Genomic DNA, 12,495 nt, shown 5'->3' with positions numbered 1-12,495 from the left:
CCGCAGACTAATTCTGACCTAGGAGGCCTAGTAGCTGGGCCTCAGCCTATCGTCTTTTCATTCTTGTTATGATGAACCATGCTCTCTCGACGATTACCTTTTCATCACCAAAACCATTCGTTGCGATTAAAAAAAGTGCCCCTTGAATTTTCCAATTTCCCAAGCACCCCTTCAATTTTCATCTATTTCCATAAGAGTCCCCTTAATTTCCACTCTGTCTTCATAAGCGCCCCGTTTGAATAAGCGCCCCTGAAAAAGAACCAAAAATATTTTAAGCGCCCGGGCGCTTATTCGCGCGAGTACGGTGTACTGTACCTAAACAATATTTAACAAATTAACTACAGAAATTAATGATTAAGAATATAAATTTTCAATATATACAGTGAGAAATTGATATAATAATAAAACATATAGTAAATAAAATTAATAATGATGATTATTAATATGATGATGGCGTTAATGGTGGTGATGATAACAATTATAATGATGATAAGGATGGCAATCCTGGATACGGCCCTGCATTGTTAGAGCCAACACGAGTGCAGCGTCCTCACCGATATCATGTTATTAATTTATCGCCATCACTTTGTTTCTGCAGAAGATCTTCTTTAATGCGAACACTATGATATCGATGAAAAGAATAATTATTTCAACCATCGTTATAGTCGATAAGCCGATATACAGACCAAGGAGACCACCAAGAGACCCGAGAAGCGACGCAGTCTGTCAAACAAACAATACTCATGATAATAAATTACAAAAACGATTACTTAACATTGTGATAAATATAATTATGACAGTAATATTATTAAAAGTGATAATAAGTATATACATTATTATATATTATGCCGCCTAACATTAAATTTTTATTTTTATTAATCTTTTGGCGATTTTTATTGTTTTAACATTTTTATGTAATTGTAGAGCTTTTTATCTGTGTATCTATATTTACTACAATTATTGTTCTACTTCAATTTGGTGTAGATTTTTTATATCTTGTCAGATTGCAATTAAGTGAATTTTGATTTGATTCGGATTTAAATTAAAGCATTAAATAATAACAGTGCTCGAATAGGAACAATATCTTGATATCAAGATAAGTCTTGTTCTTATTCGAGCACTGTTATCACANNNATTTGAATAGTAAAGATGCTGTCTCTTATACACATCTAGATGTGTATAAGAGACAGATATATATATAATAGATAATAATACAGTGCTCAAATATATAGGATCATGAAGCTATAAATCATATCAAACATAGTTCATCAACGAACTGTCAGGGATCCCTTCTTGTTAAATCTGACTTATAAACTAAAATTCATAAAAGTAGGCAAACTTTTTTTAATAAACTGAAGGAAAATGAATGCCTTATCATAAAACCGTGGTTGAAATATATCTAAATATATACTTACACTGTATATTGGTACTTCATTTATAGACTGGAAGTTGAGCTCTTCAAAGAAAATATTGAGTCGAACGAGGTTTTTCCTGTCATGTGATAAAAGCAACTAATGAGTACAGTATTAGAATTGAAGTCTCCACTGTAAGACATACAAGTTATGCGAATTGATATTTACAAACACAAGAGAGACGCACATGTACGAGTTAAAAAAATATATATATAATAATAAATATCTCAAATTTGATTTATAAATCATTAATATAAGTATGGTGGCCTAGGAAGATCTGCAGAAATGCGGGATTGTAGACTAAAACTCACCAGGAAGACAAGCGCATCCTAATAAAAAGAGGAGGGAATATGGTGGACAGGCCTCATACTTTAAGAAAAAAAATCAAGCCGGCAGTTGACTACAACCCACAGGGAGAAAGGAAACAGGACAAACCAAAGATTAACTGGCTCTAATCTGCAAGACCAATATTAGGATATCCTAGGGAAGGCCAAGGCTCTGGCACTGAGGCGGGTGAGATGGAGACATAGTGGATGCCATGTTTCCCAGGGGGCCAAGAGGATTAACTAATTAATACAAGCATAATTAGGGTATTATCATTATTATTGATAAAAAAAATTGATATTTCAATTTCATTTAGATTATATATAGGCCTATTATATTATTATTATAAAAAATGATGGAGTTGGCCTATATTTAGTCAATTATGGTAAAGATATTCATTCCGATTTGTTCCGATATATCTACTCCTACAATTATTAATATACCTTGTTTTTTCAAAGCTTTCTATAATACTTGCGGCTTTGAAATTCCGCTTCGACACTCTCATATACAAATGTTCTTGATACCTCTCCGACGGCCACAGGGATGTGGAAATAGATGTGTAATAGTTAGTCTCCCTAAAACATAAAATATTTTATTACAATAATGAATGATGTGCTAGTGCACTAACCAATATCTTCTGTTTAAATTATTTTAACCACAGACGCAAGATGGAAGTTGTCTCAGATTAGCAAGTCGGCAATGTGGAAAGCTTTGCCCGCGGGCAAACCGCTAGAAAAGGTGCACTGCCCGCAATTGATAACTTACATCAGAAATGTCTTGGTACCAAAAACACAGCATTATAGCCTATTTATGATTATTAAGAGTTGATTCAATAATTAGAAGTACAGTATATGGAAAATTAATTCAGGTAGCATCAGTGCCGCTTGTTTTTATTTTTTTAATTTTTTTTTTATCAAGAAAACAGCTACAAATAATGCAGTCAAAATAATATAATTGATAGTCCTCATCAATCAATCATTCAATTCCTTTTCTGTCTCTTATACACATCTAGATGTGTATATATATATATATATATATATATATAATTTAAAATGCTATTCAATATTTATAATGATGATGGTACTGAAAAATATATATGTATAAACTAAAAATGTACCAAGCAAAATCATACAAATATACCGGTATTTATCAATGTATGTCAGATTAATCAAAACAGAAAATGCATTGGACCTATAAAATATCTATACCCTCCACACCATAGAATGACATGCCCACCCCATAGAATGGGTGGTCACTATTCAGAAAACCATCGCTCTATTTTCCAATAACGACTGTATTTACGTTTGTTTACGCAGCCACTGATTACAACAGCTCATTTATGTCATCAATTTGTGAGTACTGTATTCGCATGAATAATGAAATAAAAATTGTAAGCCTGCTTACTCGCACCGCAACGGACAGCTGCAATCCAATTTATCCTCAGTCGCTAGCGTTTCGATCAATTGCAGACAGACCTCTGAAAACAACAATATGCACGTGATAGTCAATACAGGTACTCTACGAAATGGACATTCAGCCCACCCCTTGGATTGGATATTGTTGCTAAGGTCCCGCAAACAACATTTTGTAGAAGAAAACATGGCTGGCTGTGCGCTTTCGAGCACAGACTAGTTGTTCATTCCGGACAATATCTGTTTAACGTTCCTGCCGAATCATAAAAATGTATCGGAAAGTGTTTTAAAAGGGGTCTAAATTACTATTTGCTAGTATACATTCATATAATTAAAAAAAAAGGCACTAAAGTTGATGGAAAAAATTCTTGCGATTGATGCGGACGTCTGATCCATCTCCATGGTTTCACATCGAGATTTCGGCATAAAATCTCATCGATTCTTGGGGCTGAGGTGAGAAAATAGACCTCTAGATGGCCGGAAATGACACTCTTAAATTGTATCTTGCAGAGTACGTACTTATAATCTCATTTCACAACGTCACAACGTTTGAACGTTCTTACAACGTTGTGTGAACGTTATTTATGACATACATAACCACAATGTTCGCTAACGTTATAGGAATGTTTCGTGATTGCTGGGTTGTCCCTGGCGCCCTCGGCAACACCCTGTGGGACGAGTATAATCGTTGCTGGCAGTCAACATGTTGAAAATTAGGAAACTACATTTATAATAATTATTTTAGGCAATACCTGGTTTACCCTGAGACAACTATATACCGTACGTATATAGTTGTCTCAGATAGAATCGCTATACAAATCACTGCATCTTTTTTCACTGCAATCTTTGCACTGCGTATCTGTCCCCGACGCAATCGGCCCGGGAACGCTCCGACTGACCAATCAGCGTCGCCGCCAAAGGAGTCGGCGATAGCGTGGAGCGGTTTTTATGGAAACTCTATATGTTTAAAGTAAATACATCAAAGACAATTAAGTTTTTTCTATGGTACATTACAGCGATTAATTAGGTCCATGATGATGAATTTTACTATAAGAGTGTCATATCCGGTAATCTAAATGTACTTAATTTTACCAACTCAGCCCAAACTATGGTGGGGCTAAGATGGGTGTGGACTCAGGTTTTGAAGTAGGTAAAGTCAATACATGAAAGACAATGTTTAAAAATCTTATTTTCTATAGTACCGTACATCAAACATATTAATTAGATCCATGTTTGCCGAAAATAGCTGTTAAAAGATCATGAGAATTTGTTTGCGCTTCCTTTTGACTATATAGGCCTAATGGTGGTGTGATGATGAATTTTACTATTTAAAAGTATGAAATGTGTACAGTAGCACCTTCTTTAGACTAACGAAATTTATTGAGACACAAGCTTTCGCTAGCTTCATTAGGAGGTACTATTTAAAAGTGTCATTTCCGGCCATCTAGAGGTACTATTTCCTAAAAGTTTCTCACCTCAGCCCCAAACATAGTTGGGCAGACCATGGAGGAAATGTGGCCTCACTGCTTCGAGGTAGGTCAAGTAAATTAAATCAAAGAAAATGTTTCTTTAGTTTTATTTGCTATGGCCGGTACATCACTCCTATTATTAGATCTCTGTGGTTGTCAAAAATCCCTGATTTCCTGGCGCTTCATTTAGACTATATAGGGTGATGTGATGATGATGAATTTTACTATATAAAAGTGTCATTTCGGACCATCTAAAAGTACTATTTCCTCAACCTTACTTGCCTCAGTTTATTAACAACATTTGCGTTAATATAATTTAAATTAAATTTCCGAAAATAAAAATTATAATATTTACCCACATTTTTAAGTCAAAAAATAATTGTAGGCTAACAGTATTCAAAAACTGGATGAAAACATTTTTTTTACGAAAAACCCATATGCCACAATCCGAAGCAGCCTTGATTACGCAGCGTGTATCGCTGTAACTATGTAGCCATTTTGTTTTGTCGAGTATTTACCAGATATCTATTCGACTGGACGTCTTCGTTAATAGTCCACCGGAATACGGATTTGACTGGACAAAATTGCAACAAAACGTTTTATGATCTAAATATAAACTTAATTATATGTAAAACAACATAATAAAAGTTTACCAAAATAGGACTACATAAAGGTGTTTTTTATAACAAAAAGTTCAGCACTATTTGAAAGTACTAGACTTTTACACGGTCCGTACTGCGGTTTTCAAACTTTTCTTGATTACGATTGGTCAACATTTAGGTCAACGTAGGTCATATATGTTTGTTGCATGCCGGAAGAATGAGACCCGCGTGCGAGCTTCGCGATCGCGAGGTTTGGTGTGCGAATCACAAATATATTTCTTCCGGTTTACAGGAAATACAGAGCTATAAATATTGGAAATTAACTGGAATCATGCCAGAGCAGTTCCATGTATGACCCAGACAAATTTTGTTGTAAAGTCTAGGCCTGAGGCCTTGTAATAACATCTCATTTTTTAGGCCCTAGCTTAGGCATTGCTCCTTGCTTCCTCCCGGTTCAGTCTAGTAGTCGCGCAAACCTTTGTGTGTCACTTTCCCCGCATCGCAACGTTTTCTCGGCGGCCAACGCACGCATGAACGTATAGAGATAATCTTAGTAACGTAGGCCTGGGACTATTTTCAATGTAATCTCATAAGTATCTAAGTGTAGAATGGAACCAGAAATGCATCGGCATACTGATGTAGAACTACTATTTTATTTATTGTCGAGTAGTTTTGTTTTTTTTTGTTTTTTTTTTTTCATTCTACAGTATCGCAAAAACTAGAGCAGTCTCAAAATGAAAAATCTTTCAACTTATATTTTGACGCCTTTTGAATTTATTTTTGGGATTCAAATCTGTATCGTAACATAGGACCTCCCGTACAAATTATTGAGTCGTTTACTCTATTCATGATACATACATCCAATAGAAATTAGTTCTATACTGTAACTCACTTTTAGGTCAATATAAATAAATTTTTTAATTTTGAAAACATTATACCAACACCCCTAATAACGATACAATTTCACGCTTTGGTTTGTGTCCCTTGAATATGGGTACCCTTATCTTATTGAGAAGTCCCAAAAGGTCCCTGATTAGGGGTTCTACTTTATATCGAAGTGTTGTATTGCCTTGTAACAACAATGTATATCGAAGTGCTGTATTGTCTTGTAACAACAATATAATTTGATAACATACTTATTAAAGAAAATAATTATCTAAAACAGCTTTTCAATTTAATTTTCATGATTTGTTGATTCCCATCGGTTTAATCTGGCCGTGTTAATTCTGACATTAGTTTCTAACACCTTTGTCATGTTTTTGATTTCATAATGCCCGCTAATGTAATAGGCACGAAGGCGTAAATATCCTCCAATATAGACAAATAAGGAACTGAGGATGCGAATGAGTGACACAACACCGTAAATGTCTAAAATTTATTTACACGATCAAAACAAATATCTCGTGTGTATTTTGAAACAAAAACACTATTAAAAAAACGGCAGTCTGACTGAGAATATAGTACACTGCATGCAGACACGCAAATTGAACACACTAACCAAAATTGTATCAAATTACTGTATTTTATTTTTAAAATATTTTGTTTCGATGTTTTGACTACATGCCATGCATGCATAAGATTATGCCAAATAAATATTAATAAAATTTCAGTTCCTTAATTTTTTTATTTGTCAATTATAAGTGTTGGACACAAACCATCTATAATTTCCATTTTTTACTTGCCTTCCTACCCACTCCCCACCACCATTGCCAACCAAAAAGTTCATTCAGTAAAATTCAGTCATGGCTATCGGTATTTCCTTTGAGTTATAATCAGCTGGTACACTGAGCAAGAGCAAACAATATTTCTTCCAGATATTCGATCCTTGAGTAGAGAGCAGTAGCCAATTTAGGAGGTGGGGACCTTTTTCAAATTTCAAAAAATATTGAGAAAAAAATAATATATTCAGATTTTTGTCTACAGGTGCAGTAATCATACATTTTCTTAAGTCTACTACTTCAGCCGTACGTGGTTGGGAATGAGGTAAAAAGAAAATAGTACCTAGATGGGAAAAGTCACTTATATACAATAGTAAAATTCATCATCGTCATCACATCACCAGGCAAAAATGAAGCGTCAACAAATTTCACATGATCTCTTATTAGCGATTTTCGACAAAAATAGAGATCTAATTAATACTGTATATGTGGTGTAAAATTAATCATCATTGATCGTATGTTTCTTTGTTGTTTATGTACTTCTGTTGACGTAAGAAAAACTGATTTCATATTCTAATTTCACAATAAAGCTATCTTGTATCTTGTATTTTGTATCTAATATGAATCGCTGCGATAGAAATATAATAACATTATTTTCGATTTATCTACTTTACCTACTTCATGAGCCGAAAACCAATTTATCTTTACACACTTTTTCTCATACTTGTATAATAAAGGTTCACATACTCAAGTCGGGGTATTACAGTTAATTCAGATGTACAATTTCCAGGTATATTCTTGACTTCCTTCTGAGGAATTTACCTTGCGGACGAAACGTGATGGGGACCACCCCCTTAAAATAGTTGGGGTACGTGTCGCCTGTCACCCCCGTCGTCCATGCTATTCACCAGAAGACAAGGCATTATACAGTAATTCCATTTTTTTTTTATATGAAGAGAGTAGAATAGTAGGCATATTTCAAATAAATCAATTATCAGTCATTATTATACTTTTTACTACGGTATTTTACAAATAAATTTTATTGTATTAGCTCTAAAATTTTAATTGGTGTTTTTCGTTAAGAAAATGTAATGATATGCCTATTCCTATACAAGGCCTATTGATGTAAGATCACATATTTTTTTTCCGACTTCTGAGTATCAGCTGGGTCGGCACACACTGAGCAGGCCTCACTATTGTCAATTAGTCGTACTTATCATTGTATTTAACATTAAAACTGAATTATTGTTGTAGATCCATCTCCACTGAAATTAAATATTTCAGAGGTTACACTATCTAACAATTTCAGTTTTACTTCCGTGTTTACATTCTGGACGTGACACGTACGTACGAACTTGCGTACGTACGTACGTGTTGCGTAAAGGAGTACGCGCAGAATGTTGAAGGTATGTTAACCAATCAAAAGCGTCAGCAGCAAATCAAATTAAAGCGCTTCGTAACCAAGGCACAGCACACACATCGTAGCAAAGATACTAGAACACAAGATAGTGTTCTCGCATTGTAAAAATGAGGCTAACAAAAGGACGCACATCTCCGCTCTCGAACATAGCGCGTGCGTACAGTCCTTTGATCTTTACTGTGTGTGGCATCGACAATCTGCTACTAGTTGCGAGTACAGCCATCAATTATTAGTCTATGCGTGCCGTATGTTTTATGGTGTTAGTTACTATTTTATTAATTTTGGTTACTTCGCAATGTCTGTTACATATGATTTCTTTTGACCGCGAGCTTATTAAATGCTTCTATAAACTGCAATTTGATTTGTGAAAATTGACCAAGAAAATGAAAAGTTATAGCAATTGAAAATTTACGAATTTTATAAAATTTCATGTTCTTATGTAACATTAAACTGTCATTTTGACAATGTTGGACTAAGGTGCACAAAACGAACATTTGAGTAGATACAGAACATTTATTATTTTTTCTGCGAAGTGAGTCTCATGAACGACAATACACCACAATTTTGGTAAAATCAATATTGAAATGAAGAATATAATTTCAGTCTAATGTTAGTGCAAAATATCATTAGGCCTTTGTAATCACCGCACGACGCGCGATTATCATGGCAACTAACACGCGTGTGGGTAATTCGTCACGTACGCTGACGGATTATAGCCTGGTTTCACAAGAGCCCTAGTATCCGGATCGGGAGCTAACCGTTAGCGCTAACCGTAGCACCTGCGTGAGAACGCCCGATCGGTTAGCGCTAACCGTTAGCGGTATCCGAATATGCTGACGGTTAGCAAGCGCTATCGGTTAGCAAGTTGAGGGCGTTTCTATCATCAACCAATCACACGTACGCGTTTACAATTTCTTATTGGCCAGTGATTCGATCATCATATTGTTGGTACCCGGATTGGGATTTTCTCGCATGGACACACGGCAGCTAACGGTTAGCAGGATCCGGATCCTGCTAACCGTTAGCTGCCGTGTGAGAACATAGTCTATGGTCTGGTTGCTATGAGCCTGGTTCTCACGAGAGCCCTAGTATCCGGATCGGGAGCTAACCGTTAGCGCTAACCGTTAGCACCTGCGTGAGAACGCCCAATCGGTTAGCGCCATAGAGCTATTAAAACTCTAGTATTCTTCAGGGGCGGATCCAGAAATGTCCAAAAGAGGGGGGGGGGCGAAAGTTGGACCGACTGAGACAACACTGTCGTAAGGAGTCCGGGGGCATGCCCTCGCGAAATTTTTGTGTTCTAGACGCCCGAACATAACATTTGAGGCATTCTTGGCCATCATTTTTTTCTTTTTCTCTCTTTTTCTTCTTTTTTTACCTCCCGAAACTAACGGTTAGCAAGCGCTATTATAGGTTAGCAAGTGAGCACGTTTTCATCATCAACCAATCACACGTACGCGTTTACAATTTCCAGTTTCTTATTGGCCAGTGATTCGATCATCATATTTTTGGTATCCGGATCGGGATTTTAGCTAACGGTTAGTAGGATCCGGATCCTGCTAACCGTTAGGCTGCCGTGTGAGAACACAGCCATAACCTTTGATGTCCCGAGATGTGCGTCCTTCTGTTGAATAGACCTTTCCGGGCTGTCAATCAAACTTCTAAGTAACCAAACAGAACAAGGCATTTACAAACACGTTTTCCACACAAACACACGAGTTACGAGTTTGTGCAGTGTGCGAGAAGCGACGTCGATATGAAAAAAACAAAAAACCTTTTCCAAAGCCCAAAAAAAAAGAGAAAGAAAATTGCCTAGGCCTACGGTGGAATATGGCCTGTGAAAGACGACATGTCCTATTTTTCAACAGGGTAAACAAGCACACAGCTCAAGGGTAGGATTTCATTTATTTAAGTTAAGGGAGGCCTACAAAAATAATCGGGTCGCGTCGTCGGGGTTGGTCTAGCCATAGGCCAATCCGATGTCGATCTTCTCCAATGCCTAGGCCTACAAGATATTCGGCCTCAGCTACATACCGCGATCGATGAATCGCGCCTAATCTCTGGACATAGGGCCTGGTGGTATTAATTTTTCTAATAAATTGCGATCTATGAATAGATTGTCAGGAAAATATTCAACAGTGATGACAATGCAGGCCTTCCCCTAGGCCTGGCAGCTGTCCTATTAACCTAGCTAGGCTGCCTATATTATGCAAGAGATGTTGTGTTTCATTGCTGCGAAGCAGCCAATTCATATTCTTGACAGCAATTTGACCTCTGAAAGGTCATTGTTTGTCAAATAACAAGGGCCTAAGACGACTGAAAAGCGGAGTTTCCTTCTTTCGTTCTGCCGGGTAAAATCAATTACTTTAGGCGACGTTTGTAGACTAACCAACACGTACCAACATCCGCATGTCGCGCTAGCCTTATCCTACTCTAGGCCTAGACTAGCTAGGATGGTATAGGCCTTGAAGGTACGAAGTTCCCAATGAAAATCAACGTCGCTCCTTGGTAGTTAACATTGTCTATTTAACATCACAATAATTCATTATTAGACCTATAGTTGTTTTTGGAATTGTACTCCACTAATCTCAGCCGATACCTCGCACAACTAGAGTAACGTCTCGTCTATTGTCGTGACGTCATGGCTCGCTGGCTCACACTTGCGATGTCTCGCACTTGTGATCAAATAACACGCTGGCTCGCACTTTGGCAACACTCTTTGGCAGTCAACTCGCCCCTAGAAAACCTGCCCTTGGAAACTTGCCCCATAAAAAAAAATGTACACTTCCTAGACCATGCAGTCTTCAAAATAAAAATTATAAACTTTGGTAATCAACTACATTTTCCACATACATAGAAATTTTTGAAACTTCATTAAAAGAAAACCTAAACCATAATTCACCACTAATAGACACTTTTTGACAAAAATGAAAAATTACGACTTTGTTACCCAATGAGAAGTGTTCTAATATAGACAATGGGTCGTGTCTCATATTATTTGTTATATTTTAATATTATTCATTATTTTCACTTGACTCGCATAAATAAGTTTGTTCGAAGAACATTTATATGCAGTTGTACTTCGCAGCACTTAACTTGCAATTTGCAATTTCTAGTACAAATCATTAATAAATACAATATATACTTTTTTTCATAGCATTTTGTTTTTTATTGGGAGAATGGTCAAACTATTGAATATCCTGACCCAATAAATGCAGATGGAACACCAACTGTGCATAGACGTCCCCTACCAGAAATGCATTTGAGAAACCAAAACAAAATATCACAGAATGAATGTAAGTTAGGATCGTCATGAGCAAGTTTTCTTACCTCATGTATTGTAAACTTGAATATTATTAAGAAAAGTAAATGAAGAGAATAATGTTGGCAGCATTAGATGTACAATATAAAAAAAAAACAATTGTAAAATAAAGAAGAATAAATGTTTTATGTTGAAAATGTTAATAGATACACATAACATCGAGAACATATTACAACTATTACTAAATTAATTATATAGCAATACATTTGAAATGTAAAATTATATTACTTGTTTATTAATCTGTCATGAAGTACTAGGAAGTTTGAATAGATATCCTTATACATTTTTGTTGACATTTGTAATACTGAAAAGTAATAATTATATATTCACTAGTGGATATGCATTCACATCGACTTCTATCTAAAGGTAAAAAAAGTCCGAACTATTGGTCTTGAATTAAAATTAAAGATGTATGCCGTTGAAAATTAAATCTGATCATTATGATTCAATTACAATTAAAGAAACTTCTGTGTGTGTGTGTGTGTGGATTTTTTCTGTCATCACATTTGTAATTTGTTTTAATATTATTATTTTTAATGAACATATTTTGAAGCTATACAAAGCCATGTTGATTGATGGAAGGTTTGGTTTAGGTAGTCCCTCATATTTTAGTCTCAGCTCAACGTACAGTAAATAAATGTGGCTAGATAGCTGCTGTACAGTAGATAAGCTTTAGAAAAGAAATAACAATACTGACACTACATGAAATGCACTAGTTTAATGCCTTTTTGTTTTGATTGTAATTCTGTTTACATAACGTTTAGGTCAACCACCCCGCGCGCTGAATGGTACAAAAATGTTACAATAGGCATTTTTCGTTTTGACTACGCGGCCAGTCTACTACGAACTAATGGACTGTGACGGCAACGCCAAGAC

General features: G+C 35.9%; 1 protein-coding gene across 1 annotated transcript; it reads right to left on the bottom strand.

Moving 5' to 3' along the window:
* Window positions 1–372: 372 nt before the first annotated feature.
* Window positions 373–3,285, bottom strand: LOC117100791 (acid-sensing ion channel 4-A-like). Its single transcript, XM_033240613.1, has 4 exons — window positions 3,141–3,285; window positions 2,180–2,311; window positions 1,416–1,491; window positions 373–723 (listed from the first exon to the last, which is right to left on the bottom strand). Exons 2-4 carry the CDS (start codon window positions 2,239–2,241, stop codon window positions 568–570), a joined length of 294 nt encoding a protein of 97 aa, XP_033096504.1. The 5' UTR covers window positions 2,242–2,311; window positions 3,141–3,285; the 3' UTR covers window positions 373–567.
* Between the last annotated feature and the right edge of the window lie 9,210 nt (window positions 3,286–12,495).

Source organism: Anneissia japonica, unplaced genomic scaffold (assembly GCF_011630105.1).
Source record: "Anneissia japonica isolate Jap-2015-1 unplaced genomic scaffold, ASM1163010v1 scaffold670_len1213532_cov191, whole genome shotgun sequence".
In the NCBI taxonomy this organism is placed as follows: domain Eukaryota; kingdom Metazoa; phylum Echinodermata; class Crinoidea; order Comatulida; family Comatulidae; genus Anneissia; species Anneissia japonica.
The sequence above is the reverse complement of the archived record's forward strand: the minus strand, read 5'-3'. Positions and strand labels throughout refer to the sequence as shown.

Bases quoted from the DNA above. Each gene is read 5' to 3' on its own strand.
- LOC117100791 (XM_033240613.1), bottom strand. From the start codon at position 2,241: ATGAGAGTGTCGAAGCGGAATTTCAAAGCCGCAAGTATTATAGAAAGC. The intron at 1,492-2,179 runs GTATATTAATAA...ATCACATGACAG, and splicing joins GAAAGCTTTGAAAAAACAAG to GAAAAACCTCGTTCGACTCA. The intron at 724-1,415 runs GTAAGTATATAT...TTTGTTTGACAG, and splicing joins ATGAAGTACCAATATACAGT to ACTGCGTCGCTTCTCGGGTC.